The sequence below is a fragment of the Anolis sagrei genome, chromosome 4, assembly GCF_037176765.1.
Source record: "Anolis sagrei isolate rAnoSag1 chromosome 4, rAnoSag1.mat, whole genome shotgun sequence".
Taxonomy (NCBI): domain Eukaryota; kingdom Metazoa; phylum Chordata; class Lepidosauria; order Squamata; family Dactyloidae; genus Anolis; species Anolis sagrei.
Window position 1 is genome coordinate 172180144 of NC_090024.1, and position 27019 is coordinate 172207162.

The 27019-nt window shown below is 41.5% G+C and overlaps 1 protein-coding gene across 2 annotated transcripts in view; it reads left to right on the forward strand.

The window, feature by feature from the left end:
* SSBP3 (single stranded DNA binding protein 3) overlaps positions 1 to 27019 on the forward strand; it is a 214374-nt gene that overhangs the window by 2941 nt on the left and 184414 nt on the right. For both annotated transcript variants that reach the window (XM_060773557.2, XM_060773558.2), the window contains exon 4: positions 3088 to 3172. In XM_060773557.2, coding sequence (XP_060629540.1) covers positions 3088 to 3172 — 85 coding nt within the window. The remainder of the gene's footprint in view (positions 1 to 3087; positions 3173 to 27019) is intronic.

A 27019-nucleotide genomic window follows, 5' to 3' on the forward strand; every position in this document is an offset into this window, starting at 1 on the left:
TGGAAAAGAGGAAACAAAAGTCCTGGAGAGAGAGTTCTTGAGAGCAGTTGTGTAGTTTGTGTTTTGTTCTTGGAACTGTGTGTGTCAAACCAGATTCTGCTTGATTTCTACTTACCCTTCAACACAAAGAGATAAAGTTTCTAAGTTCTTTAAAAGGGGGTGAGTTTTTAGGAGATTTCTGGAAGATGTGGAAGAGATGGATGGAACATATCTGAAATGCATCTTTCCACTCCCAGCCTTGTCTGTTGGTGTTAATGTGACAGACTAGATAAGGGACTGAACTTTTGTAGGCATGTCTTTCTGCTTTTGAAGTGTTTCTTGAGATGGACCCTAGTTGTTTTGCACGTGGATTTCTAGTATAATTTTGAAAATGTGTTGTCGAAGGCTTTCATGGTCAGAATCCCCATGTTGCTGTGTGTTCATGTTCCAGAAGCATTCTCTCCTGACCTTTTGCCCACATCTATGGCAGGCATCCTCAGAGGCCTGTGGGAAACTCAGCAAGTTTTTTTTCTTTTGTCGTGTCAGGAGCGACTTGAGAAAATGCAAGTCGCTTCTGGTGTGAGAGAATTGGCTGTCTGCAAGGACTTTGCCCAGGGGACGCAAGGATGTTTTGATGTTTTACCATCCTCGTGGGAGGCTTCCATCATGTCCCCACATGACAGAGGGAGCTCATCTGCTCTCTCACCGGATTCGAACCTGCAACCTGTCGGCCATTCCTGCCGGCACAATGGTTTAACCCACTGAGCGCTCCAACTAGTCAAGTGAGGTTTATATTTGCAGAATGTCCAGGGTGGGTGAAATAACTCTTCTCTGTTTGAGGCAAGTGTGAATGTTGCAATTGCCACCTTGTTTAGCATTGAATGGCCTTGCAGCTTCAAGGTTCACCTCCCAACAAAGGATTCTCCCAGGCAGTAAGCAGCCAGACATTGAAGCTGCAAGGCCATTCAATGCTAATCAAGATGGCCAACTGCAACATGCACATTTGCCTTAAGCAGACAAGAGTTCTTTCTCCCACTCTGTCCATTCCACAGATATATAAACCCCACTTGCCTAGTTTCCAACAGACCTCACAACCTTTGGGGATGCTTGCCATAGATGTGGGCAAAACATGAGAAGATAATGCTTTTGGAACATAGCCATACATCCCGGAAAACTCACAGCAACCCAATAATTTTGAAAAGTTTTAAAGAACAATTGGTTACTCTTCTTATGCTACTAGTTATCAATAGTACTCATGATGTAGGTTTCTTTTGTGAGCATGTGTCTCTGATATAGACACAGTCTGATATGAATGTAGCAGGTTTACCATCGGTAGCACAAAATTGGACAGTAGAAACATTTCCTACAACATAGCATCCAGATTAAGTCCCATTGATCTGAAGAGGGTTTGTATTTTTTTTTTTTTTGCTTCTGTTATTGTGCGCTCTCATCCTTTGTTAGCTGACATGCTTTCAACAACACATGGTGCATAATGCTGTCTTTGTACCTAAGGAGACTGTCTAGGTTGTTATGTGGAGTTATGGCACACATGTTGCTTTGGTAGGCAGCACTGTTTTCTGGCTTGTTGGCTGGTCAAATAATATATCAAATGGAGAGGTTTTGGTAGTGCTTTGTTCTGAAATTGCCCAGCAGGAAAGTTTTGTGAAGGGTTTGCTGTCTCTGCTTTTGCTGTGCCGTTAGAAGCAACAGTTCTGGGAAAGTAATCTGACAGTTGCCATCCCTAAATATTGTTGGATTGTTTGCTAGCCTGCTGGATATCTTGGAATTATACATAGTGTCATGGCATGCAATTCTTGCTCAGGTATGGTAGTAACACATGAAACCATTGACATTTCAAAAAGAGCACACAAGGACCGTTTGATCCTCTTGTTCCTCCAATTTTATCTGAATTCCTACAAAAGCTCTAGTTATTTATTGTATTTCTATCCCACTCCCCTCCACATAAGCGCAATGGGTTAAATCCTTGTGCTGGCAGGACCGCTGACAGAAAGGTTGGCAGTTCCAATCTGGGGAGTGGGGTGAGCTCCCATCTGTCAGCTCCAGCTTCTCATGTGGGGACATGAGAGAAGCCTCCCACAGGATGGTAAAACATCTGGGCGTCCCCTGGGCAATGTCCTTGCAGACAGCCAATTCTCTCACACCAGAAGTGACTTGCAGTTTCTCAAGTCACTCCTGACACTACAAGAAAAAAGTTCCTTGAGGACTCGTGGTTTTCTTCTCCATCCTGCCTCCTTTTTGTTTGTGGTATTTGCTCAGCTAGGAGATAATTAGTAAATGTCATGATTAAATGGGGATTTGAACCCAGGACTTTACACTACTAGTAATATTTTTAACCATTCACTACACTGGGATATTTTCAAGTTTGCATGAGGAACCCTTTGTTTACATGAAGGCTTCACAGTAGGTTTTATTAACCTAGGGGCTTCCATAGTGGTGGTTCTTATATATCTGCAACATCCAAGACAGCAGATGAAATCGATGTTGTATTGACAATATGGCATTTAATGTCAAACTGAAACAGCTCTAATGGATTGCACTCTGGTTTTAGGAGATAGCTGCGTATGTGGAAGGGGCAGTGTGCAGGTTGAATAGAGCCACACAGCAACTTGAATCAGTTGCATTTGGTTCTGATGAGATGATTGAAAGCACAGCTGAATGTACCAATACACGTGAGAGGTCTAAACATATAGTTCTGTTTGAGCACAAAGATAAAAATATTAGTATGGTCAAACTCTGGCATGATGAATGTCACTTTCTTAGAGGGGTGAAGATCTTCAACTGCAATTAGAATAGAGACCTTCTGTTGAAACCCATTGCAATTGTATTTTATCTCAAAATATGTTTGCCTAATTTCAAAAGATCATAGTGTTGGAAGAGACCTCATGGGCCATCCAGTCCAACCCCTGCCCAGAAGCAGGACAAAAAAAGCAAAAATATTCAGATTGAAACCAAAGTGAAAAAGCTTCTCAATCAAAACAATAAATTGATGAGTGCTCCTGGAAACTGCATTTGTTGGAATGTTTACATTTCATTGTATGTTTATTGTATAATTAATAATAATTTGCCCCCTTTTCTCTTGCTGTACAGTGTATTTTGGGACCTTTACTGTGCAGCTCCTGAAAGGCGAGATACTTGTGAACACTCAAGTGAAGCAAAAGCCTTTCATGATTACGTGAGTAACCAATGTTCAAACTCTGTTGATTATAAACTTGTGTTGCTACAGCATGCCAAAGCGAGTGCCCCGGGGTGAGAGGAGAGAACAACATTGCTACAGCTTGGTTTGAATAATATTTTGTATGAAAGTTGTAGCTATGTTCATGTAGTCGAGTTACTCTAAGGTGGTAAATCTAGTTGCATAGCCATGCTTGTGTTTTTGCGGGATAAAGAGGGTGAAAGAGCTGTGGTGATGATATTTATTATGTAGAAATCCCATTTGCAATCCTCCTGACATAAGTAAATAGCTGTATTTGAATATGGAATTCTCTTTAGAAAGTTATCTGAAGCCTGCGTATATTTGAGAATTTGCTGTTCAATGCTATCCTTTGCATGTAAGAACTGTTTTGTTCAGCGCAGCTTATGTTCAGGTAAGTGCGCACAGAATGCAGCGTTAGAAGGTAGTCATGTGCATTCGGTGTAAACCTTGATTCGTTTTGTGCCCCCAATCCGTTTCTATTGAGCCTCCTGAAATCAGGAGGGCAAATATTTGTTTTCGGTTTTCAGTGCCGAAAGATTAGTTTTCTTTCGGCCCATTATTGGGGCAGGGCTTTCTACCCAGGCTCCCCTTCTCAGTGCATGCTTCTGTGTGGGGTTTGCTTCACATTCATCTGGGGAGCCGAAGAGCTCCTTGGCTGAGGCTGAAGACCCATCGTATTTGCTGCTGGTAGCCATGCTCCGCAACCCAAAGCATTGGCTCAAAGCACCTGGGCCTGCTAGGGCCTGCAGCCAATCGCCAAGTAAGGAGTTCGGCTTACTCGGCTGCAGACCCTGGCAAGCCCAAGCACTTTGGCCCTATGCACGTGGCAATTGATCCAAAATCAGGCTTGGAGCCTGATATCCGCTCCTGCCTGCTTTTCGTATCGAGTTTATTTTCGTTCCAGAAGGGGCCTTCCCGTTCTGTGCCATCCAAATGGATGGAACAAAATGAAAACACGAATAAAACAGACGATACAGATATCGGGCCCATGACTATTAGAAAGCCAATAGCTTTGGATCAAAATATTAATACTGCTTTACTTTAAATGCAGTGTAGGCTTCATGATTTCTTTGAATAAGGAAAGCTTGTACAAGAGTGACATTATTTTATAGAAGCTTTGAGTTTGCACGCAGAGGTTGATGTCCAGATTATTCTGAAATCAGATCACAAATGTGCACAGGAAGAGCATCTAGAGTTTGCTTCCTTATACGAAACAACGTTTTTTCGAAGCAGCCTTAGAATTACAAGTACTAAGGAGGATAACATGAGAAGCTTTTTCCAGTGACCCTATCCTGGTAAAGGGGACATTGCCCCAAGCTAACTGTACTGTAGTGTTCGGGATAAACTTTGACATGTTGGCTTCTCTGATACATAGATGCTTGATTTATGTGTGATGGCGGAGCATCCATTCCCAGGAGCATGTAGATTTTGATACTTTTTAAAGGGAAAGGTGTATTGTCCTTTTTTTAAAAAAAAGCTATGAAGTGTATTGTAAAAGTCTGGTTTGTTAATATGTGTTACCATCACCACCTTCGCCGTTGCTTCAGTCTCTGACTAGGAATTGTAAAAAAAAAAAAAAATTGAAGCTGCAAAGTGTAAAAATAAAAATGGCCTCAGTCTTGTGCAAGTTAACATTGAAACAAGGTTGCCAAAGGAAGTATTGGTGTGTATAGGGGACATGAAACATAAGATTGAGGTGTGTGGACTAAATGTGTTGGACAGCTTATAAGGAAAGAAGGTCATTTGGTTTTGATAAGTCTCACTGAGCTGCCGAACTTGCTGACCGAAAGGGTGGCTATTTGAATCCAGGGGGAAGGGTGAGCTTCCAATATTAGGCCCAGTTTCTATCAACCTAACAGTTCAAAAACAGGCAAATGTGAGTAGATCAATAGGTACCGCTTCTGCAGGAAGGTAACTGTGCTTCATGCAGTTATGCTGGCCACATTACCTTGGAGAGATCTATGGATGACGCCGGCTCTTCAGCTTAGAAATGGAGATGAGCACCACCCCCCAGAGTCGGACACGACTAGACTTAATATCAGGGGAAACCTTTACCTACACCAAAATTTCTGGACTCAAGCCCTCTCAAGATAGGTCTGGGGGAGTGGTGGACACCTCCCTGAAATGATCAGACAAAACTTGCCCACCAAAACTTCTAGCTAGTTGAACTCCCTTAGGAATTTTCAGTTGGCAGTATACTACATTTTCATTATTTTAGTATCATTTTGTGGTACTCAGATTGTCACCATCCTCTGTTGGAGGTGGAAGAGGATTGTTTTACTGCAACTTAATGTGTGCGTTCATTATTTTATACAAAACATACCTCCAAGTAGTCAAAACTTTTAATCATATCCCACTTTCCAATGTTGAGCATTCTCCTACCTTACAAACACTTTGGGCTCCTGCTGACACATGATTATTAAGTTAAAATAGTTGTGGGTGTTTCCTCATCCGTATTGATGCATGAGTCTTGTGGTTCCTTCATAAACTCAGTTTCCAAGGGGTTGGGAGCCTGGAGCAGCAGCTTTACAGTTATTCTGTATCTTCCTGATGTACTCATATCTGGAATGTGTAACAGTTTCCCAAGGAAAAATATGACAGACATTTGGACAGTAATCTGATTTTCTATCTGTTGGACCAAGCCTATAAGACTTGCAATCCAGGTAGGTGGGAGAAAGTGCACTCCCGGAGCCTCCAGATCTCATAAAAATTGCCAGTCAAAAGCCCAAAAGTGTTAGCTAGAGTGGTGTCGCATCTTATAATACTGCCCAAGGTCTTCTTACATTTTCAAACATTGATCCAAAGTGGTCTTTCAAAAGAATAAGGACTAGTGTGTTGTCGAAAGCTTTCATGGCCAAAATCGCTGGGTTGTTGTGAGTTTTCCGAGCTGTATGGCCATGTTCCAGAAGCATTCTCTCCTGACATTTCACCCATATCTATGGTGGGCATCCTCAGAACTCTGAGGGTGCCTGCCATAGATGTGGGCAAAACGTCAGAGAATGCTTCTAGCACATGGCCATATAACCCAGAAAACTCACAGCAACCCAATAAGAACTAACTTCTTGACCTTCCTGTCTTGGATTTGGAGTGGTGATCTTCATGGGCTCTGTCCTCAAGAAAGGTAGAATGCTGGGGGGGGGGGGGGGGGAGAGAGCAGAAGTAGGAAGGGACTGCTGTGTATGTATTAGTATTAGTAGTTGTAATGGTGGCGGTGGGAGACTCAGTTTGCATGTAGTGGTTTAAGGATTGAAGCCTGACTTTGGCAAAGCAGGGTTTAACTCCCTAGTCAGTCAGGGAAACCCTCTGGATGATCTTAGGCACATCACATACTCTCAGCCTCAGATAGAGGCAAAAGCCAATCCCTTTCCTAACAAACCTTGCCAAGAAAACTTCTTGATCAGTTCATCCTAGGGTCACCATGAGTCAGAAACAACCTGAAGGCACACAATATCAATATGTTGTTAGTATTATTGAGTAATCAAAAGTACCAAAGATATTTTTCTCCAGCTGATGCATTCATTTGAGTTTAATTAAAGTGTGGCCCCTGATTGCTTTTTCCATTCAGAAAGTGGTCCCTGCCTCACAGCAATTCCCCATCCTTGTTTTACTCAATAGTGAACCAGTTTGGAAGTTACTTTAATGATGTATTGATGTTAAACACTTGATTCAATGCAAAAGAAATTATATGCTGTGTAACAGCAGACATTAACAGAGTGGATCCTTAAAAAGAGGGAGAGTGATTGTGCTCAGTTCTTGTTTCTGAAGGCTTTGCTACTGTCCTAGTTTGAAGCTATTCTCCATGGAACTAGGGAGAGCCATTGATTTAGAAAGATAAATGTGAAAGTTTTTTTGCCCATATATTTCTTTTATTCCACTTTAGGAAATGTTTCTCATTATGAAAAAATCAGATTAAATTATAGCTGCCAAAATGAGGGCTGGGTTAAAATGGCAGAGGGGGTAGAGCAGCTTGACAGTGCCAGAACAAAGTATAATAGTAAGCCATTTGGGGTTACCTATCTATTCAGCTGGGGAGTGCTTAACTTCTCTTTGCTTTTGTTTTTGTTTGGATTGATGGGAAGAACTGTGTGGTGATATCCAAAATCTGTTGTGTCCCAAAATTTCTTTATAGAGTGTCACACATAAAATGTAAAACACACCCACACTGTTTTCAGCAGAACTTTGGATCCTGTACAGTTTTAAATATAATCTGGAGTCTCTTTGTTTTTGTTTTGAGAGCCAGCAGGATATAGTGGTTTGAGTGTTAGACTGTGATTTTGGAAATGGGGGTACGGATCCCTGCTCAGCCATGAAAAATTGGGTGACACTGGACAAGTTACACTCTTTTAGTCTTAAGGCAGTGTTTCTCAACCTGGGGATCAGGACCCCTGGGGGGATCGCGAAGGGATGTCAAAGAGATCACCAAAGACCACCGGAAAACACAGTATTTTCTGTTGGTCATGGGGGTTCTGTGTGGGAAGCTTGGCCCATTTCTATCGCTGGTATGGTTCAGAATGTTCTTTGATTGTAGCTGAACTATAAATCCCAGCAACTACAACTCCCAAAGGTCAAGGTCTATTTTCCCCAAACTCCACCAGTTTTCACATTTGGACATATTGAGGATTCGTGCCAAGTTTGGTTCAGATCCATCATTGTTTTAGTCCACAGTGCTCTCTGGACGGAAGTGAACTACAACTCCAAAACTCAATGTCAATGCCCACCAAACCCTTCCAATATTTTCTGTTGGTCATGAGAGTTCTGTGTGCCAAGACTGGTTCAGTTCCATCATTGGTGGAGTTCAGAATGCTCTTTGATTGTAGGTGAACTATAAATCCCAACAACTAAATCCCTACAAGAGATATTTACTTTACGATTGGCTTGAAGGTGTGCAACAATAACAACTTTTGGTTTGGTTTCGTGACTGATTTTAAAGTCCATTATTTCTGGACATTGTATCTTTCTGGTTGCCTCAGGGTGCAGCCACACTGTATAACTAATACAGTGTTATTCCTGGCCTGGAAGGGGAAAGTAAGCTTCCTTCACTTGTTTCGAACTTTGGGAAATCACTTTTTAGGACTATGATTCCTAGCATCCCCAAACCAGCACTAGCTGGTTCGACAAATATATTGTTCGCCAAACCAACTTTGCTATGTTCTTCATCTCCTTGTTTTCAGGCTGATATCTGAGGCCAGACTGGACTTCCAGTTGCAATAGTGTTCTTTCTAATAGAGAGAGAAAAAAGCAACATCTCTTAATCATATGTGTTCAATCACTGGACAGAGAAACTGTAAATGGGATGCAGCTGGGGAGAAAGAACTGCCCTGGTGACTCCAGTGTTTGTTGTAGGAACATAGTTTCCCCACTGCTTTCTCAGGAAAGCTATTGAGGTTAGTACTTAATATTCTCCACTAGATAGGAGTGATTCACTTGAAGATGGAAAGCAATATAGGAATGGCTATCATAACTATTATCCAGTTGACTTTAAGATGACTTTGTAACCACAATTAGAAATATGCTTGATGGCAGTGGTTTCCTTTTTTACTTCCTGCAGAAATCTCAAAGGCCAAGTAGGGTTGTCCTATGGTGAGGGGCGCAAAAGGGTAGTGGAACCAGAGCTTTTGTGTTTATAATGTCAACAGCACTTTTTTTTTACGAGGAGACAATGGCATCATTTCTTCCTTACCCCAACCTCTCCACTTTGCTCACCTGCAATCCTCACAATTGCTAAAGAGGTGCATGGAGGAATTTTCACCGTAGCATTTGTGCATGTTGTTTTGGTTGTAGCAAGAGATATTTGGGAATCGCTTCTTCATGAAGGGGCTACTAAGACTCACTTGGTGGAAATGGAGAGTGCTCCAAGTGGGTTATTGATATGGATCAACACAACTATTTAGATCAGAACTTTCAAAACATTTCATGTTGGTGACACACTTTTTAGACATGCATCATTTCGCAACACAGTAATTCAGTTTTACTCACAGACCAGAGATTAAACCAACTCCTTATAAGAGATACAAACACATACATAAATTGTAATATGTTGTATTTGGGGACACAACATTTATATTTTCATTTATATTTTTAAAAACATGCAATTTGTTGGTTATTTCATTTAGAGGTTTCTTGTTATGTTCATGCAGCACACCTGCACATTGCAACCAATATACTAACATGTCACCACACACAGTTTAGAAAGCTCTTTGTGGGGGGGGGGGGGGGGGGGGAGAAGTAGCTGGTGGCACTATTGCTATTATCCATATGGAAATAATTTTTCCTAAAATATAGTCACCAATAATTCTAGTTAGGAATAGTTTGCATGGATTTTGTTTTGAAAATATATTAAATTTGAGTGAATGGTAAAGTATCTTATACTTATTTTGCTCAAGTTGCCATTTGAATATAGATCTAGACACATTTCATTATTTTTGAATGTATATTTTCTGATTGTATATTAGATTGTTTGTGTCAAATAATTAATAATTTTTTTAAAATAAATAAATAAAATAAAATCAACTGTTGTAATCAGCTGTAGTACTTCAGAATTTTCCAGTACAAAACTGGTGAAGAACTTTAGCTGCTGGAAATTGGCTCTTTCCTACAAATAGGTATTGTAGACAAGGCCTTCCTTTCTCCTTCTTGGCAGTTCTCAAATAGCATCGTTGCTGAGAAAGACCTAAGCTAAGATAGAAGCTGAGCTGAAGCAAGTAGTCAGCCCTCCACAGTTGTGGTTTTGACTTTAGTGGATTTGATCATTCATGGATTTGATTAAAATGCCCCTTCTAGCACTCTCTAGGTCCTCCAGCAGGATTCTGTGGTCAGCTTTACCAAAATTTGTTTATAGGGTCATGCTGGCAGACCTAGTGATTCCTAGAGTGAACACTTTTCTAGGCATCTCTAGGTTCTCTAGTATGATCGGGTAGAAAGTGAATCTAGTGTCATGCTGGAGAAGCTGAATATTCCTAGAGAGGTGTTCTCTCAAGTAAAACAAAAGCAACTTGTCGTCTTGTGGTATTTTGTACATTAACCCCAGTGAACGTGGAGGGCTGGATGTATCTCCTTGTGTTTCCCAACACTGTAGCAATTACTTCAGGCTTTATTTTTACACAGGGCATGCTGATCTCCTTCCAATGATACTAGACATATTTTCCCTTCAACTCACAGGTAACTTTGTGCAGGCTGTTTGATGTCCCATGTTTGGTGGCTGGGTTTTTAAAGTTCTGCTTTTGATTGTAGAGTTGGCCGATTCTGGATTCAGGTGGTCTCTTATGAAACCTGCTTAAGTGAGTCTTCTCCTGTCAAAGAAAACTATCAGAATGTCTTTCGCAGGTCTTGGATTCAAAGCGTAAGGTGCGGAGGGATAGCGCTGGCATTCAAGATATAGTAATGCTACATTAGCAGCAGTCTTATAATAGTGTCTGAGGATTTACTGTATTTAGAGAAATTAATCTTTTTTAGCTTGGTAATAATTCTAATAATAGGCATGAGTGCATTAGATGATTCGCATAAACTTCTTTAATACATGTTGCTTTAAGCTTACAGCAAATAGACACAATCCTGATTGTGTTTTTTTTAATTCTCAGTGTAATACAGTTTCGTAACAGTCCTAAGTACTTTACCTTTTTAGTTTTATTGTGAAGACAGATAAGAAGATTTTCTGTTCTCGCTCCTCTCCACCTCCTCCATTTCATTATAGTGTTTATTTGCGAAGTGCAGTCGGACTTAAATTAGTTGGCTCATATGTATTGTCATGTTTGTGTTGTTTTAGCCATGGGTGTATCAGGTTATGAAGATGGGGTTTTCCTCCACTTTCAATATTAATATTTTGCCAGCAGAGACTATGTGGTATACTTTCAGTAATGAACTCAGCAAGCCATGTGGGAGAATGTGGTATATTTTCAACAGGAACTTTCCCATTTTTAGAAACTCAAGATGCTTTGTGCAGAGATTGCGCACATATTAATATTTCTCTCAGACCTGGAAAAACATCCAAAGTAAATGCTTGTGCATTGTTTTGGGTTCGTTCTGTGTAACTTTGGTGACTAACTCAATGTGAAGATGAAAAGACAATTTTTCATGTTTGAAAGGGAGTTAGAAGATAATTAATTGTGTGGAAGCTATTAAAGCATATCAAACCGAACACAGAATCTTGCTCTATACTTTCCTTATTATTGTTCTGATACAGAACATCTGGTGCAAAAGCTGGACCGAGTGTCAAAACACAGGAGGCCCATGCCTGGAAAATCTTGTTGCTCAGAGCCTTGGGCTTATAGGGCAGTTGATTTGTGGCTTAAGATAAAGCCAGGATATGTTTCTCCCACCTTCTCCTGGCCCCTGCTCCCATAGACCCCTGTGGAGGCTGGCAAAATAAGTACCCAGCATATAGCTTAAATGGGAAGCCTTTTGAACTGCTAATGAATGAATGGTGACTCATCCAGAAAGACTCCCAACCAGACTGGAGGATAGTTGGCTGCGTGATTTGGAATGACACGATACAGAGGTTTTCAGTGCAGTCTCTGAGAAGAACGTACAGGATTGCAAGAACACGTTAATAGCTACTTGTGTTTATGTTCTAAGAAAAGCATTTTCACAGGGTGCGGGTTGTGCAAATCATCACAGCAGTGGACATATGACTAATGTCGCAAATGGTGTAAAAATAAACTACTTTCATAGTTTGTCAGAACGACTGGCAAAAATGTTGTGTTAAGCTGTTAATGGCTATCTGGCTACTTTCGAAGATGTGTGCCACTTCTGACTTACAGAAGCAGTTTGCACCTCTTTGTGCATTGCTTTATCATTGGACACCGGTAGTGCTTTTTTTTTCTGTGTCAGAAGTGACTTGAGAAACTCCAAGTCGCTTCTGGTGTGAGAGAATTGGCCATCTGCAAGGACGTTGCCCAGGGGACGCCCAGATGTTTTGATGTTTTACCATCCTTGTGGGAGGCTTCTTTCATGTCCCCGCATGGGGAGCTGGAGCTGACAGAGGGAGCTTATTCACGTTCTTCCCGGATTCAAACCTCCAACCTGTCGGTCTTCAGTCCTGCCGGCACTAGGTTTAACCCACTGTGCCACCTGGGGCTTCACCGATAGCGCTTCGAGATAACATAAACTGGGGGAAACCACAGAAACTGTTGCATGTTTACCCAATCACTCCAATTTATTGTGAGCAAGGCTGAACACAGGACAAATCTTTATTTTCTGGGTATTTTAAAACAATCTTGGTGTCTGAACTTGATAGTTTGCCCTGTCCCAAGTTTTAGAAAGGAATCACAAAGCTTTGTCTACGTTGTGCAGTTATAGATCTACAGCTATGTCTTAATTTAGTCAACATGTTGAATCACCAGAAAAGACGGGAGCAATCAAAACAACCTGCATCCAAGCTGCAATTGATACTCGGAAAACTGTGGTTCCATATGTGTTCTGGCTTACTGCTATGTCCAAGTATGGCCAAATTCCTAATGTTATTATTTAGTCACTCTTTAGTGACAGAATTTTTTTGTTGCTTGTGGTGGGACTGAAAAATTTTTTTTTGTCTTAAATGAAGAGAGCGCCTAGCCCGTTATGTATAAAAGGCAGGCATTGTGTACATGTTGAAATGCATTTAAAACCTGGCATCATTTCCTTTGCATGCTTCTTTCCCATTGTTTATGGTTGAGGTGTGGCTACTTGGACGCATAAGAAGCAAATCTCTCCAGATCAGTAGGCCTGGGGAATACATGCTTCAAAGAATGGGAAACCATGCTTCATTAGCAGCCTGTCTAACAGCCCTTGCATGCTGTGTAACTTCCATTTCATTTCCCAATATAACTATATGATAATAGAAGCAGCAGGAGCAACAAGCAATTTCCCCAAAGAACATTTCTATATTGAAAAAAAAAAACCAAGAAAAATTCTTCACTCTGCCTATGTGTGTATGTGGGTCTTAATCGATTCGTAAATAGTTCTGAGATGGTTGACCTGTACTGACTTTGAAGGAAATTCTTGAGATTGGGCCTCCGTGTGTTGAATTTTTGCTGAGAATGTTGTGAAAAGGCACTATGTAAACCCAGCACCAACCAGAGGGAAGGAGGAATATTTATTATGTTTGGAGGCTAGACAAACTCTCGTACTTTTCTCTATGAGCTTGACTGCAAAATATCCCTGGACAAATAATTGCTCATTATTCCCCTACTCCCATCCCAATGCCCATTGGAAAATTTGCCCAGTACGATGAAATCCGGGACTGGTATTGTGGTGGAAACATGTTAATGTTGCAAATATAAGGTGTCAGGTGACAATGTATCCTTGTATGTAACTTTTATGGTCTAAGGCAGGTATGGGCAAACCCAGGCCCGGGGGCCGGATGCAGCCCCTTGGGCTCTTTTCTCAGGCCCTCCTCTCTCTCACCATCCTATCCTTCTCTCTCTCCTTCCTCCTTCCCTCCCTCTTTCTCTCTCGGTCCTTCCTTCCCTTCCATCCTTCCCTCTTTCCTCCCTCCCTCCCTCCCTCTCTCTCTTTCTCTTTCCTTCCTTCCTTCCTTCCCTCCCTCACTCCCTTTTGTCTTTCCTTCCTACGCTTTTTCCTTCCTCCCACTCCATTCCCTTCCTTCTTGCTCTCCCTCCCTCCCTTCTCTTTTTCCTTCCTCCTTTCCTCCTGGGGGATATTTAGCTGGGAGAAGATAAGGTAGAGAGGGAACATGAGAACCATGTTTCAAGATTTAAAAGGGTGTCCCATTGAGGAGGAGGGGAAAAAATTTCTTCTCCTTTAGAGGCCAGGGCACAAAGGAGCAATGGTTTCAAATGGCCGGGAAATATATTTGACTGAAAAGATTGGGAAGGACTTCCTGAGCTGTTGAAGAGTGGCCTAGGCTGCCTAGGAGTGTGTTGTAGTCTCCTCCTCTGGAGGCTTTTCAGCAGAGGATGTCTATCAGGAGTGCTTTGATTGTGTCTTCTTGCATGGCAGCTGGTTGGACTGAAAGGCCCTTGGGGGTCTCTTCCAGCTCTAGGATTCTATATCAGGAGTAGGCAGTGAGGGATCTAATGGATACACTTTTTCTCTCTGGTCCACCATCTCATCCTGATGATGGCTAATCCTTTCGATCTCCAAAATAGAAGAGGAAGGGGAGGAAATGGCAGGGAGGGGACTTGGGGAGAACCCCCTCCCTCCTGGCCTACCCATCCCGCTCTGGCCCACCATGTGGCACCTAAGTTATAAAGTTTGCCCATGCCTAAGGAAAGAAGGCCTCTTCCTGTTGTCCAGTTTGTGCCCCACTTCTTAAACCTGTGTGGAAGCAGACAAAAGCCTTGTATTCCTTGATAGGCTTTGCAGCTGTGGAGTTTGATTACAAAAAATACCAAATCCAAAAAAAAAAATTAGTTATAGATGGCAGCACATATCAAAACAATGAATATATCAATGCACTTTGGTACAACATTTGGAAAATTGCATTTTATAGCAAAAGAATGCACATCCTTAGCATGTTTTGTTTCGAATCCTGTAAAATTTGGTACCCTTAGGAAACAAACTCCACAAATGGCCTCATAGTTTATGTATTGGCTGTAACAGGTTTTAATAGGAACATTATGGTGAGTTATAGAAACATACTGATTTGAAGCTGTGTGTGTTTGCATAGGGTTTTTAAAGGCTTAGTTTTATGCGCTAGTTTAATTTCTTCCAATGTGAATAGAAATGTGGAAAAGAAGAACTGTGGTGCTTTCAGTGTGGTGGCTTCGAAAACACTGAGGAGCGGGGAGGAAAGAGAAGAACAGCGATCCAAAATGTGCTTCTAATTTCAGTGTTTCTGTGTGTTTCCAAAAGAAAATGTTACACTCTCTCTAGAGGTTTACTGCTGTTGGCACAGTTGCCTTTATCTTGCTTCTGGGCAAAGCCCCTCCACAAGCGCACTCATATTACACTGCGGCGGTGTTGCCAGACACTCTTGTTGCAGGTTTTATTGTGCATCTTCTGAGCTGGTGAGCTACAAAGGGATTGTACAGCATGACAGGGAATTTCAACCACCGCGTTATCTTGGAATTGGCCGATTGATGATTGCAGTTCAGCATTTCAACACTGTGAAAGCCAATACAATTTGAGTTAGCTGTGATGACTGCCAGTTTAAATACCGCAGTGAATTTCTGTCAAATAGCTAATACACAGAATGGGGAATTGCAGAAAACTTGATCACTAGAACCAATTTAGTCGATTTTGGCCTCCAGCTACAGAAAATGAACTTAAATCTAGTTGACTGTCGCTACATACTTTTTGTGGCATTATTCTGTTTGCACAGGCTCCTTAGAGTGTAACTTTGCGAGGGTGCGTAAAAATTCAAAACTGCTCTCAGCATAGGACGCTTTAACTTGATTACACATTGAAAGTAATTTTCTCATTTGAGATATTGAGATATTCATCTTTGGAACTGCTGTCTTAAAAAAGGCAACATTACATACCTAAATATCCCAGTGTTTTAGAATTACTTTTTTTGGAAAGTCAAAGTGAGGGCATATTTTGGTTCAGCTGTAGAAATTGTTGAAAGGCTGGTGGATATCAGTAGAAAGTTTCAGGAAGATTATTTGTCTCCTAGTTTCTGGAAAATAACTTTTAAAACAAATCTGGTTGATTATTAAAACTTTTTATTAAAGAAAAATCCTACTGTTATTTATGCTGAACAGTTGATTATAATCTAAATAAGTGTTTGTTTTGCGTATGTGGAAGCAATAAGTGTACCATTTAATAAAAATATGATTCAGTCATAATTGCTGAGAGAACTCAATAAGAATCTATTTTTCCAAAGTGACTTTTCTTTTGAATTCCACAAGCGCTTGGACAATTTCAACAGAAAGGAGGAAACTATGAAAATGAACAAAATGTAGTTACCAGTATTTTTTTTTTTAAAAAAAACCTCTAAAATCAGGACAGTAAATAAAGAACAACATTCAGAAAACAAGGGAATTCCAGACAGGAAACAATCAGGGCTAGCTAATCACCCCCCAACAAAGAATTCCCCCAGGCAGGAAGCAGCCAAGCTTTGAACCTGCCAGGCCTTGCAGTTTCAAGGTCTGGTTGCTTACTGCCTGGGGGAATCCTTTGTTGGGAGGTGAACCTTATAGTTGCAGGGCCATTAAATGCTAATTAAGGTGCCATAAATGTGGGTGAAATGTCAGGAGAGAATGTTTCTGAAACATGGCCATACAGCCCGGAAAACTCATAGCAATCCAGTGATTCCGACCATGAAAGCCTTCAACAATATATTGACTTTTCTTTGTGACATGAGGCCAATGTGTACAGTACAACTCCCATTATCCACAGTCTCACTTATCCATACTCCAAAAAATATTCTTCCTTCTGGAAGTATTTGTGAGCCTTTCTACATTCTCCAGGGCCAATTTATGATATGCTTCCAGCCCAAATATAACCAAGATGTAAGGAAATCTAAGGTTTCCAGGTATCCACAGAAGGTCTTGGTATGCATATCCCATGGATATGGAAGTCATACTGTATTTCGGATTCTCATAGTGGTTATGATTATGGAATCCTGTCAAATAGCATGCCAATCCTGACAGCTAAAATGGATTAATTCTGCTCATCAAGAGTCTAGATCTCTACTTTGAATACTGTCTTACAGAAGCATGATACCACCGTAGCATTTGTGGATTAATTTCTATTGTCATTCATCTCATGCTCCACTAAGTAGCACTTACAAATCTTTTCATAACCCGGAATCAAATGCTTCCCCAATGCTTTCATGTATGGTTAGTTATTTCCATGGTAAGAATTTGGTACCACGTTGAGCATGTAGAGCTATCTAGATTCTCCTAATGACATGCAATTTTAAGTGGGGGCACAAGTGACACTTAGAAATACCAGATGTGCAGATTAGTATTCTTTTTCAATTTTTAAAAAGCTAGCAATGTAAGGCCCCTTCTACACAGATGAATAAAATCCCACATTTTCTGCTTTGAATTGGAATATAGGACAGTGTGGAAGGGCCCTAAAAGTCTTCAACCAATATAGCATTTCTTTCTGGGGAAACATTATCATCTCACCAGTAATATTATTGGTAGTTGCTTGCCATGTGTTGAAGCCGTATAATAATAGTAGGCATTTGGACAAAGGCTGCGGCAGTGAATTTTTAGCCTAATTTTCTCAGGTAATAAATGTAGTCCTTCGCTTGTGTATTATCAAGAACGTTCTCTTCTGGCAACAACTGTTCAAAAACAGGACTTCCCTGAGCTTTCCAACACTTAATGAGATGTGTGTGTTTTTAAATGGAAGGACAGCTCTAGCATTCTCCCTGTTACCATACACATTATGCATGGACATTATCATGACATTAGCTTCAACCATATAATCTGAGCTGACCCTACTTTTTTTGTTGAAGATGAGAGGTGCTTCTCTGTTCTTTCTTCATCCTGAAGTTTCAATAGCCGCTACTCTGGTGTCTCATAAACCTTTGTTAACACACATGGGGTTAGTTCACTCTTTCGGAAGTGGCTCTAGGTTTCCTGGTATAACTTGAAAGGTGCTGATATCAAATTGTATTCCCTCCTCTTGGGTTTAATTTAATTGAAAGGGTCAAGAAATGTTGAGGAGAACAGAATGTATCCCCGATGATTGCAGACCTGGCCCATACTTTGAACTTGGTCCGAAAAACCTATCTTTTGTATTGTGCTACTCATTCTGGATGGTACCCAGTATGCTTGATATTGTGGACTCCTCAAGACATTGCAGAATTTTTTTTACGATATGTCACTAAGGAAATCCAACAGTAGAAGGTTGTGAGCAGAATCCTAATAAATGAAACCACTGTTCTTTAGGGTTTGGGACCTGCCTACCTGAATGACCACATTTCTATGTACGAACCCACACGATCTCTTCCATCATCTGGAGAGGCCCTGCTCTCGCTCCCGCCCCCCTCGCAGGCATGATTGGTGGGGACAAGGGAGAGGGCCTTCTTAGTGGTGGCCCCCCCGACTCTGAAACTCACTTCCTAAGGATATCAGGCAATGGGAGAGTCCAGCCATTTCTGAGAAGTCAGACAATTCTTAACCTTTCTTTATCACCTTATGTGGGTGTTTACCCAAAAATCCATGATTGACAATCTTTGAAGACACCCCCAGAAGTCAGCCTTCCCCCTTAATAAGCATATGGAAGGGAAAAATAACCAAGTAAAAGGGAAGATGGTTCTTGTTATTTATCATGAAAGAGAACGTGGTTTGAGACAAGATAGAGGAAGTATCTGGGAAGTGCTGTCAGGGATTCTTTCGTCTGTGTCTTTGGATCACCCGCATTCTTGGAGGAGTATATCCAGCACCTGGTGTTCACTCAATCGGCTGGAGGATATATGCTCATTTTTGGAACCTCCCCAAAGCCCTGATTGCTGGAAATATGGAGCAAACAGGAAGAAAAGAGCAGACCAGGTGAAAGAACCCCGTGGTTTCTTGTAAGCTCTTGAAGCATTTGGTAATGTTTGTCAAGCACATGTGGATCTTCTGTGTTTGAATGTAGAGAAAAGTGCAGGCTGAACTGTGCTGGATTTGCTCAAATGTTATCCTCGTTATGAAATGGTACCTGGGAAGAGATTGGGAATGAGCCAGAGTTCTATACCCCTTTGGATCACTTTACCAGAAGGAAGAAATGATGCCTAGAACTAGGATTTTTTGGAGGGGAGTTATACTATGTGAGCAGAAATTGACTTCACATTCTTGTGTGTAGCTTGGAATCAGCATTTTGTAGGAGAGGGAACCTTGTTTTGTGCATGCAAACTGTGACAGCACATTCCTGTGTATGTTTACTCAAAAGTGAATATAAATTATTCCCTAAGTTTTATAATCCTTAGTTTTCAGGATGGCAACATTAGCTGCTAAAACTTGGGAAATGTGAAGGTATTTCTTTAGAGTATTTTGTGTTTGTGCTAAGTTTGAAGGATTTAGAAGAAAGCGAGTAGATGGTCTAGGGTCAACAGCAATGTGTGGGTCTTAAATAAAAGTCAGCAATAACAGATGGAAGGGGTGGCTGAAAGAAGAGAACCAGATCAGAGTAACCCTGAGTGATAGGTGTAGTTGTCAACCAGTATTGGTTGGTAAACTGTGGCGCCTCCTATGCTGTGTTAGTAGAATAGAGACCTATTTATTTATTTATTTACTTAACATATTTACTATTTCTTGACTCCGAGGGGGACTCAAGGAGGCTTACAGCTGAGGCAATAATTCAATGCTTTAAAAACAATATACATCCAATATATAATTAAATAAACATTTCAGTTAAAATTTAAATAAAATTAGAAGCATTAAAACATATAAAACATTGAAATTGCAACTATAAAATCACATTATCACCATCAAAGTCAGCCCATTCCGGTAATCGTTACACATAAATCGAAGTCCATCTATTGCACTGTGTTATTTGCCAAAGGCTTGATCCCAAATCCATGTTTTCACCCTCTTTCTAAAGATCAGGAGGAAAGGGGCTGATCTGATATCTCTTTAGAGGAATTTCCACAGCCGAGGGGCCACCACTGGAAAGGCCCTGTCTCTTATTCCCACCAATTGCACCTACGAAGGAGATGGGGCCAAGAGCAGGGCCTCTCCGGACAGTCTTAATCTCTGAGATGGTTCATAGGGGGAGATAGGTTTGGACAGGTAAGCTGGGCCAGAACCATTTTGGATCTTCATGTACTGCAGAGATTGGAGATGCTGGTCTTCCAGACCTTTTGACCCATCACCTCCGTCATCCCATGGCACTTACCACGTTGGGTTGCACTGCTAGCAATTCTGGACTAAAATATCTGTAAGACTGAAGGTTCCCCACCCACGATACTATGGATCTTTATCTGTGTATTAATCTTTCAGCTTATTTGTACCATTGCGTTAAATACAGTGAGACAGAGACTGATATTTTGTCATAATTTACATCCATTGATATTATGATGGTTTGGAACTGTATTTCAATTTTCTCTATTTATTTGATATGTTCTGATGGGCCTTTCAGTACAGGTCTATGGAATTACATGGTAGTGATGACATGTTAATGTAAAACCTTTGGAAAAGGACTTACTAGCATCAAATGTAATTGGAAAACAGAACATATTGCTGAGAAGAGATATTGATTTGGGGCGGGGTAACCTAAGAAATGTTTCCGTCAAGGATAGCATTGGTTGTGAAATCCACAGAAGTGCTGTGTTTGGCTAATACGCGGACATCAGTCCTTGCTTTTCCAGTATCTGGATGTTTTTCCTTTTTACACAAATATTGTGGAAGATTCTCATAATAGCCGTGAGCTCCTCAGTTCTGAATTGAGTTGAGTTCGGATTTTGGTTTGTAGATGTTGGTACAATCAGTGGAAAGTTAGTTGGTGTCCATGCAGTGTTGGCTGTTCCTATTGATGGTGTCCTGGTGGACTTTTGAGAGCACGAAGAGTGTGTGTGTGTGTGCATAGTTATATATATGGATAATTCTTGAGCATTGATTAATATTTCAGATTGATTCCTCAGTGGACCTGAGAAATTCCAGTGGCGTATTTATTCCCACACCAAGATGATAGGTGTGGGAATAAAAGCATTTGGAAATATGTCTGAACGTGCTCTAATGGGGCATCTTCCCTGCATTGTGATGTTTTGGGTGGGAGAAGGAGGCAAGGGGAATGAGAGAGATTCGTCTTTCTTCCATAACACGGTCCTGCAAAAGGCACTCTTCTGTTGCTCTATCCCTGAAGTAAATGTATCTGAAAGCAACCTCAAGAGCAGTCGGGAGGGGCAGATAGCTGAGTAGTTAAACGCATGCTTTGCATTCATAAAGACGTAGGTGATAGTTGGGTCTGAGAGAGCCTGAGGCCTTGGGTAGCTGCTGCCAATCAAGGCGGACAATACTGTACTAGAGAGATCAATAGTCTGACTCGTACAAGACAGCTTCATATGAATCCTTAAAGTGGTACCTTGCCATCCTTCGTTCAGATTTACAAGGAGAAGGCCGGGCTCTGGGTAGTTCATCCCAAAGGGCCTTGTGCTTCAGTGTTTTTTCCTGTTGCAAAGGGCACTGTGCATTTTAAGTCTTATCATTCACTTTTTCATTGAGAAGAAAGAGCTTTGTGTATTTCAAAGCTTAGGAAAGTTAGGTTTTCAGACATTGGCTTTACGTATCCAGACGCCACAGTGGCTACTTCCAGCATGAAAGATTGTACAGTCCCTGCCCCCCCCCCCCCCCCGGTCCCCATTTTTTCCTTGGTGTTTGGGTTTTTAAGCCTGTTCCTGGGGTTATGTGTGGCACTGATTCAGAAAATTGCATTGGAGAAAGCACATCAGCTCCAGTTTCGTATATATGGTTATTATGATTTTCTATGGGCGAGCAGATGACAACTGGTATGTGGCATATGTTCTGTATATCAAAAACTAGAGTTCATGGGGGGAAACTGGTACCATTTTTGGAATCAGCAGGTCAAATACACCCTGACATTTGAGGCACCAAAATGTGTATTGACCAGTGTTATGGAAGCTGTGATCTAAAAAAAGTAACTTTCCCAATCTCTGTTTACTAGATTGTATAGGTCTTTCTGCAGAAATGTTTCCTGGGCATCTCAAGTTCAGCAGTTAGGCGATAAGAGACCTACAGCTTCTCCCTTCTAAATGTTAAAAATCGCAAGTGTCTATGCTGTTTTATTGTATGTCCCCTGTTGGCGCAGTGGGTTAAACCGCTGAGCTGCTGAACTTGCTGACCGAAAGGTCAGCAGTGTGAATCTAGGGGTGAGCTCCTGCTGTCAGCCCCAGCTTCTGGCAACCTAGCAGTTCGAAAGCATGCAAATATGAGTAGAACAATAGGTACTGCTTCTGTGGGAAGGTAATGGCGCTCCATGCAGTCATGCTCAATGCCAGCTCATGCTCAATGCCAGCTCTTCAGAATCCTATTTAGTTTGTTTGGGGTCATTTTTCCTGTTATCTAGTTATCTATTGGTCCTTGTTTTGTCATTTTAATTTTTCCAACCTATTATTTAAAATTAATAAAAATGATTTAAAAACAGCTTCTTTTTTGCATTCTGTCAGATGGGAAACAAGAAATGAAGAAGCAGAAGAGTTTATCCTTTTCTATTGTTAGTTCAGCTGGCCTTTTGCATCTATGGATTCTGCTATTCACAGCTGAAAAATATTTTTAAAGCATTTCCAAAAGTAAATGTTGGTTTTGCCATTGGATATAAGAGTTGGTGCAGCGGGTTAAACCGCTGAGCTGCTGAACTTGGAGATTTGAATTTGGGGAGCAGGGTGAGCGCCCTCTGGTAACCCCAGCTTCTGTCAACTTAGCAGTTTGAAAACGTGCAAACATGAGTAGATCAATAGGTACGCTCCAGCGGGAAGGTAACAGTGCTCCATGCAGTCATGCTGACCACATGACCTTGGAGGCGTCTTTGGACAACGCCTGCTCTTTGACTTAGAAATGGAGATGAGCACCACCCCCCAGAGTCGGACACGACTGGACTTAATGTCAAGGGGAAACCTTTACTTTTACTACAAATACACACTGGTCTCTGAATGAAAGAAAACATAAAAATCTTTCACTCTTATTGGGGAAGCCAAGGGAGACACTCATTCAATCCACTTTATGGACTTAAGTGCATTTAATTTTCTCCTTAAAAATTAACTCCTTTCGGCTGTCTCTTCATTCATAATGATCTGTGGATGATAAACCAGTGGCAAGATAATGACTTTACTATGTAAAAGTTTGAAAATGCATGCTCATTCATCTAGATTTTTGGTATGGGGAGGGGGGCTGCTTTAAGCACCTTGATTGTAGCTTCAGAGGGAAGCACCTATTTGTCATTTGAGTGAACTGATGTTTTCAAAATAAAGAGTTATTTTGACATTGAACAGTTGCAGGGGAGCTGGAAGAATAGATGGTTGTTCCGAAGCAGTGCTTCCTTTTTAAAGTTGATATTGACAAAACCCTGAAAGCATTAAACCAGAGGTCATGGCAAAGCGCTTATGCTGTACTCCCAGTGATTGGGGAGCCTAAATATTTATCCTGGTCTGTCCCTAATGAAAACAAATTGTCAACAGTTGTTCAGTAACTGACTAAATTAAAATCTGTAATTAGTCAATTAGATTAAAGAGTTGGCACAACCTGATTGTATCATGCTGGTTAGGTTATTAAGAGAAAGGGTGTGATTTTTAATTACTGCATGCTAATTTTGACAGTTTCAAATGGAAACAGACGTTTTCCCCCCACCCCCACTACCCCTATCGAGGCACACTTGCCGCATCTTTGTGGAAGAAGGCAGCAAAATGAAGCCCACTCTCAAGAAAAGACTGGAAGCATCTTCGCTTTGAACCCAAGATTTTGCTAGGGAAGACCTTTGGATGGGAAGAAGGGGACTGAGTGTTCCGGGGGAGTTTTATTAAATGTTAGCCTTTGCACATGCACACCCATAGACCTTGGTTGTACGGTAGCTTTGACACAAGTATGAATCTTGCTTTACGCTCTGTGAGTTTTTATATATTGTCTTAAGGTACTCAAGACTGTAAACCAAGTGGTTGTATGGTCATCTCTCCACGTTCACTGGGTTAGGAATGTAGGACCCCTACAAAAGTGAAAAATCACAAATAATGAAATTGATTATTTATTTATTTCTACCCCATCCTTCTCAACCCCTGAAGGGGGACTCAGGGCGGCCTACAACGGCAGCAATTCGATGCTGACAACATACAAAAACATTACAAACAACATTATACAAAAGATGAACATTTGATTAAAATACATTTAAAACATTATTATTCATCATATAGCCTAATCCAAGTCTGATTTAGCAACCGACGATCCAGTCCAAAGCCTGTCATTGTCAGAATTCAAACATTATGATTACTGTCAAACCTACTGTCCAAATATATGGTCCCAAAACCATGTTTTGAGCTTCTTTCTAAAAGAGAGGAGGGATGGAGCCAACCTAATTATGCTAGGGAGCATTCCACAGGCAGGGGGCCACCACCGAGAAGGCCCTGTCCCTCTCCCCCGCTAGATGTGCTTGCGAAGAAGGCGGAACCAAGAGCAGGGCCTCCCCAGACGATATTAGATTCTAAGGTGGGATTTAGAGGGAGATACTTTTGGACAGGTAAGCTGGGCCAGAACCGTATAGGGCTTTACAAACCAAAACCAATTGTGCTCAGAAGTGGACCAACAGCCAGTGGCAACCAAATTGCTTCTTGTTTTTTTGTTACTTGAGAAAACTTCTCTGTAGGACTAGTTCAAAGCTTTCCAAATTAAGGCCCCTTCCACAAAATTGAATAAAACCCCACATTTTCTGCTTTGAAGTGAAATATATGGCAGCGTGGACACAGACAACCCAGTTCAAAGCAGATATTGTGGGATTTTCTGCCTTGATATTCTGGGATATAGGGCTGTGCCGGAAGTGCTCCAAGTGTAGCAACACGTTAGTGTATCAGTTGCAGTGTGTAGGTGTGTCGCACAAATGTAATGAGAAACCTCAGAGTCTATGTAAAATACCAACTTGCATGCACTTTTATGAAGCGAAGGTGCTGCTGTATGGTGCACGGTTATATTCCCTTTTTGTGTCCAGGAATGCATGCCATAGTCGGGGGATCATACAGGTACTGCACAATATACGTAATCAGGTCAGAAAGCTGCTTCTCCATTGTTTCTGTCAAAACTGAATTACTTCATTGCAAAATGATGCATGTCTAAATAGTATGTCACTAACAAGAAGTGTTTGGAAGACCCTGATCTAGTTTTTCCAGCTTAACTCTATGGTTGACTTTGCTGGATCGTGCTGGAGGACCTAGAGATTCTTAGAGAGATGTTCTCCCTAGGTATCCCTGGGTCCTCTAGCATGATCTATGGTCAACATAGAGTAGAGGGTGACCATAGTATTGCACTGAGGGACGTTGTGTTGTAGTAGAGTGAGATTCCTAGTGAGACTATTTTAATCAAATCTGTGCACAATCCATTCCACAAATATGGAGAGCCAAGTATATAGTGTCTTCTATGTTACTGCTGAATTTATTTTTTAGGCAAAGCATTTTGGGGAATGGGGACGAGACCATGTCCCTGAAGCTCTTGGTGTGGCAGCTCATTCAGCTTATGATCCTGTGGGTGTTGCAAAATGCATTTCCTGACATGATGATGACTCGAACACTCATTCAGAGATTTCTGCTGGCTCTCCCCTCCCATCTCCCCCCACTTTTTTGTACTCTTGCTTGCTGAGATCCCTTGTAATCTGCTGTTGGCTTGGGCTGTTTGCTGAGAAGGGGGCATGATGGGGCGGAGTGTGTGGAGGGTTGTACAATGCTTTATCTCCTGCTTCCCCTTTGCTTAAAGATCACTCTGAACAGTCTTGACTAACGGATGTGTAGTACTGAGATGCTGGTGACATAGACGTGAGTCATCCCCCCATTCTTCCTCTCATTCACACTCGCCCCCCTCACCCACCCACCCACCCACCCTGCCTGCCTCCCTCCCTCCCTCCACGGCTGCTTTGATCACTTTTAGGAGAGGATGTATCTCTGGTTTGGGAAACAAAGCCATTTAGGGAACCATTTTGCTCTCTTTGTAAAAGGCTCCCTTTCCTTTTCTGCAAGGCATGGCCATCCCCCTTATATATCCTTTCCCCCAGACACACTCACACATCTACAAATTTAGCTTCAGGCCATCAGGACTGCATGCAAAATCTGGTGCCAGGGCTGGATTGGTTATGGATTGGCCTCTTAATGCTCCATGCATTTTGTACCTCTGGGCTCTCTCCTCCCGTGAAAAATGAATGAAGTTTGTCTGTGAAGGGATAAGGCTGTGTGTGTGTGTGTGTGTGTGTCTTTAAGGAGCTGACAGATTCATAGCTCTGAGTAAATACAAACCTTGTAAACCTTCCTTCATTTCCTTTCTGTGGTCCTTTCAGAGGAACAAAGAAACTCGCACACAAAGCAAGGGGAGACTGTCTCCCTCCACCAAGGAGCAGTTGTAACAAGGGCTGCTGTCCCAAGGCCCCCACAACACAGAGAGGAGAGGGTTTTGTTGTTGATGTGCTGTTGTTAACAGGGAGAAGAACTCAGTGGGATTTTGTTTTCTCCAGTTCCTGGAGCAGGGAACTAAACATTTTGCTCAGCTGGTGCAACATGTGTGAATGTGAGGAGGGCTTTCCTGTTCTTTGGGCCATTTCCTTCCTTGCCTTGGAAGCTTGGATTTTATCCTACCTTTTTTATTGTAATGCATTTTCTCTTCATTTGAACACAAGAATACTGATCTTCTGATAACAACAGTTTTCTCAGTCTTGGCAAAACAAGTATGTCAGGGATTTGCACAGGACTGAAGATGGACAGGTCGCAGATTCGAATCCACAGAGAGCGTGGATGAGCTCCCTCTATCAGCTCTGGCTCCCCATGCGGGGACATGAGAGAAACCTCCCACAAGGATGGTAAAACATCAAAAACATATGGGCGTCTCTAAGGCAGCATCCTTGCAGATGGTCAATTCTCTCACACCAGAAGCGACTTGCAGTTTCTCAAGTCACTCCTGACATGGAAAAAAAGGGGGAGGGGGTTACACATGTATTTGCTTGTGGAACTGTAATAGTAACTTTAGAGAGGATGAAAAATATTTGTTCAGATCACAAAAGAGCTGCTGACTTAGGGTGATTGTTTTCAATTCCAAAAGTTTCAGAAGGTGTTTGAATGTTCTGTGACATCCTTTAGTATAGAATAGGGGAGTTTAAGAAGAGTGCCACGTGCCAGTTATCGAAAAATATGAAAGTCTCTAGAATAGATCATGGGACTTTTACAGAAAGGAAAAAATAAATATTACAAACTTGGAAAATCAGATGGGAAAAAGAATGTGCTAAATATGAAGTAGTCAACAGGATTTTTGGTTG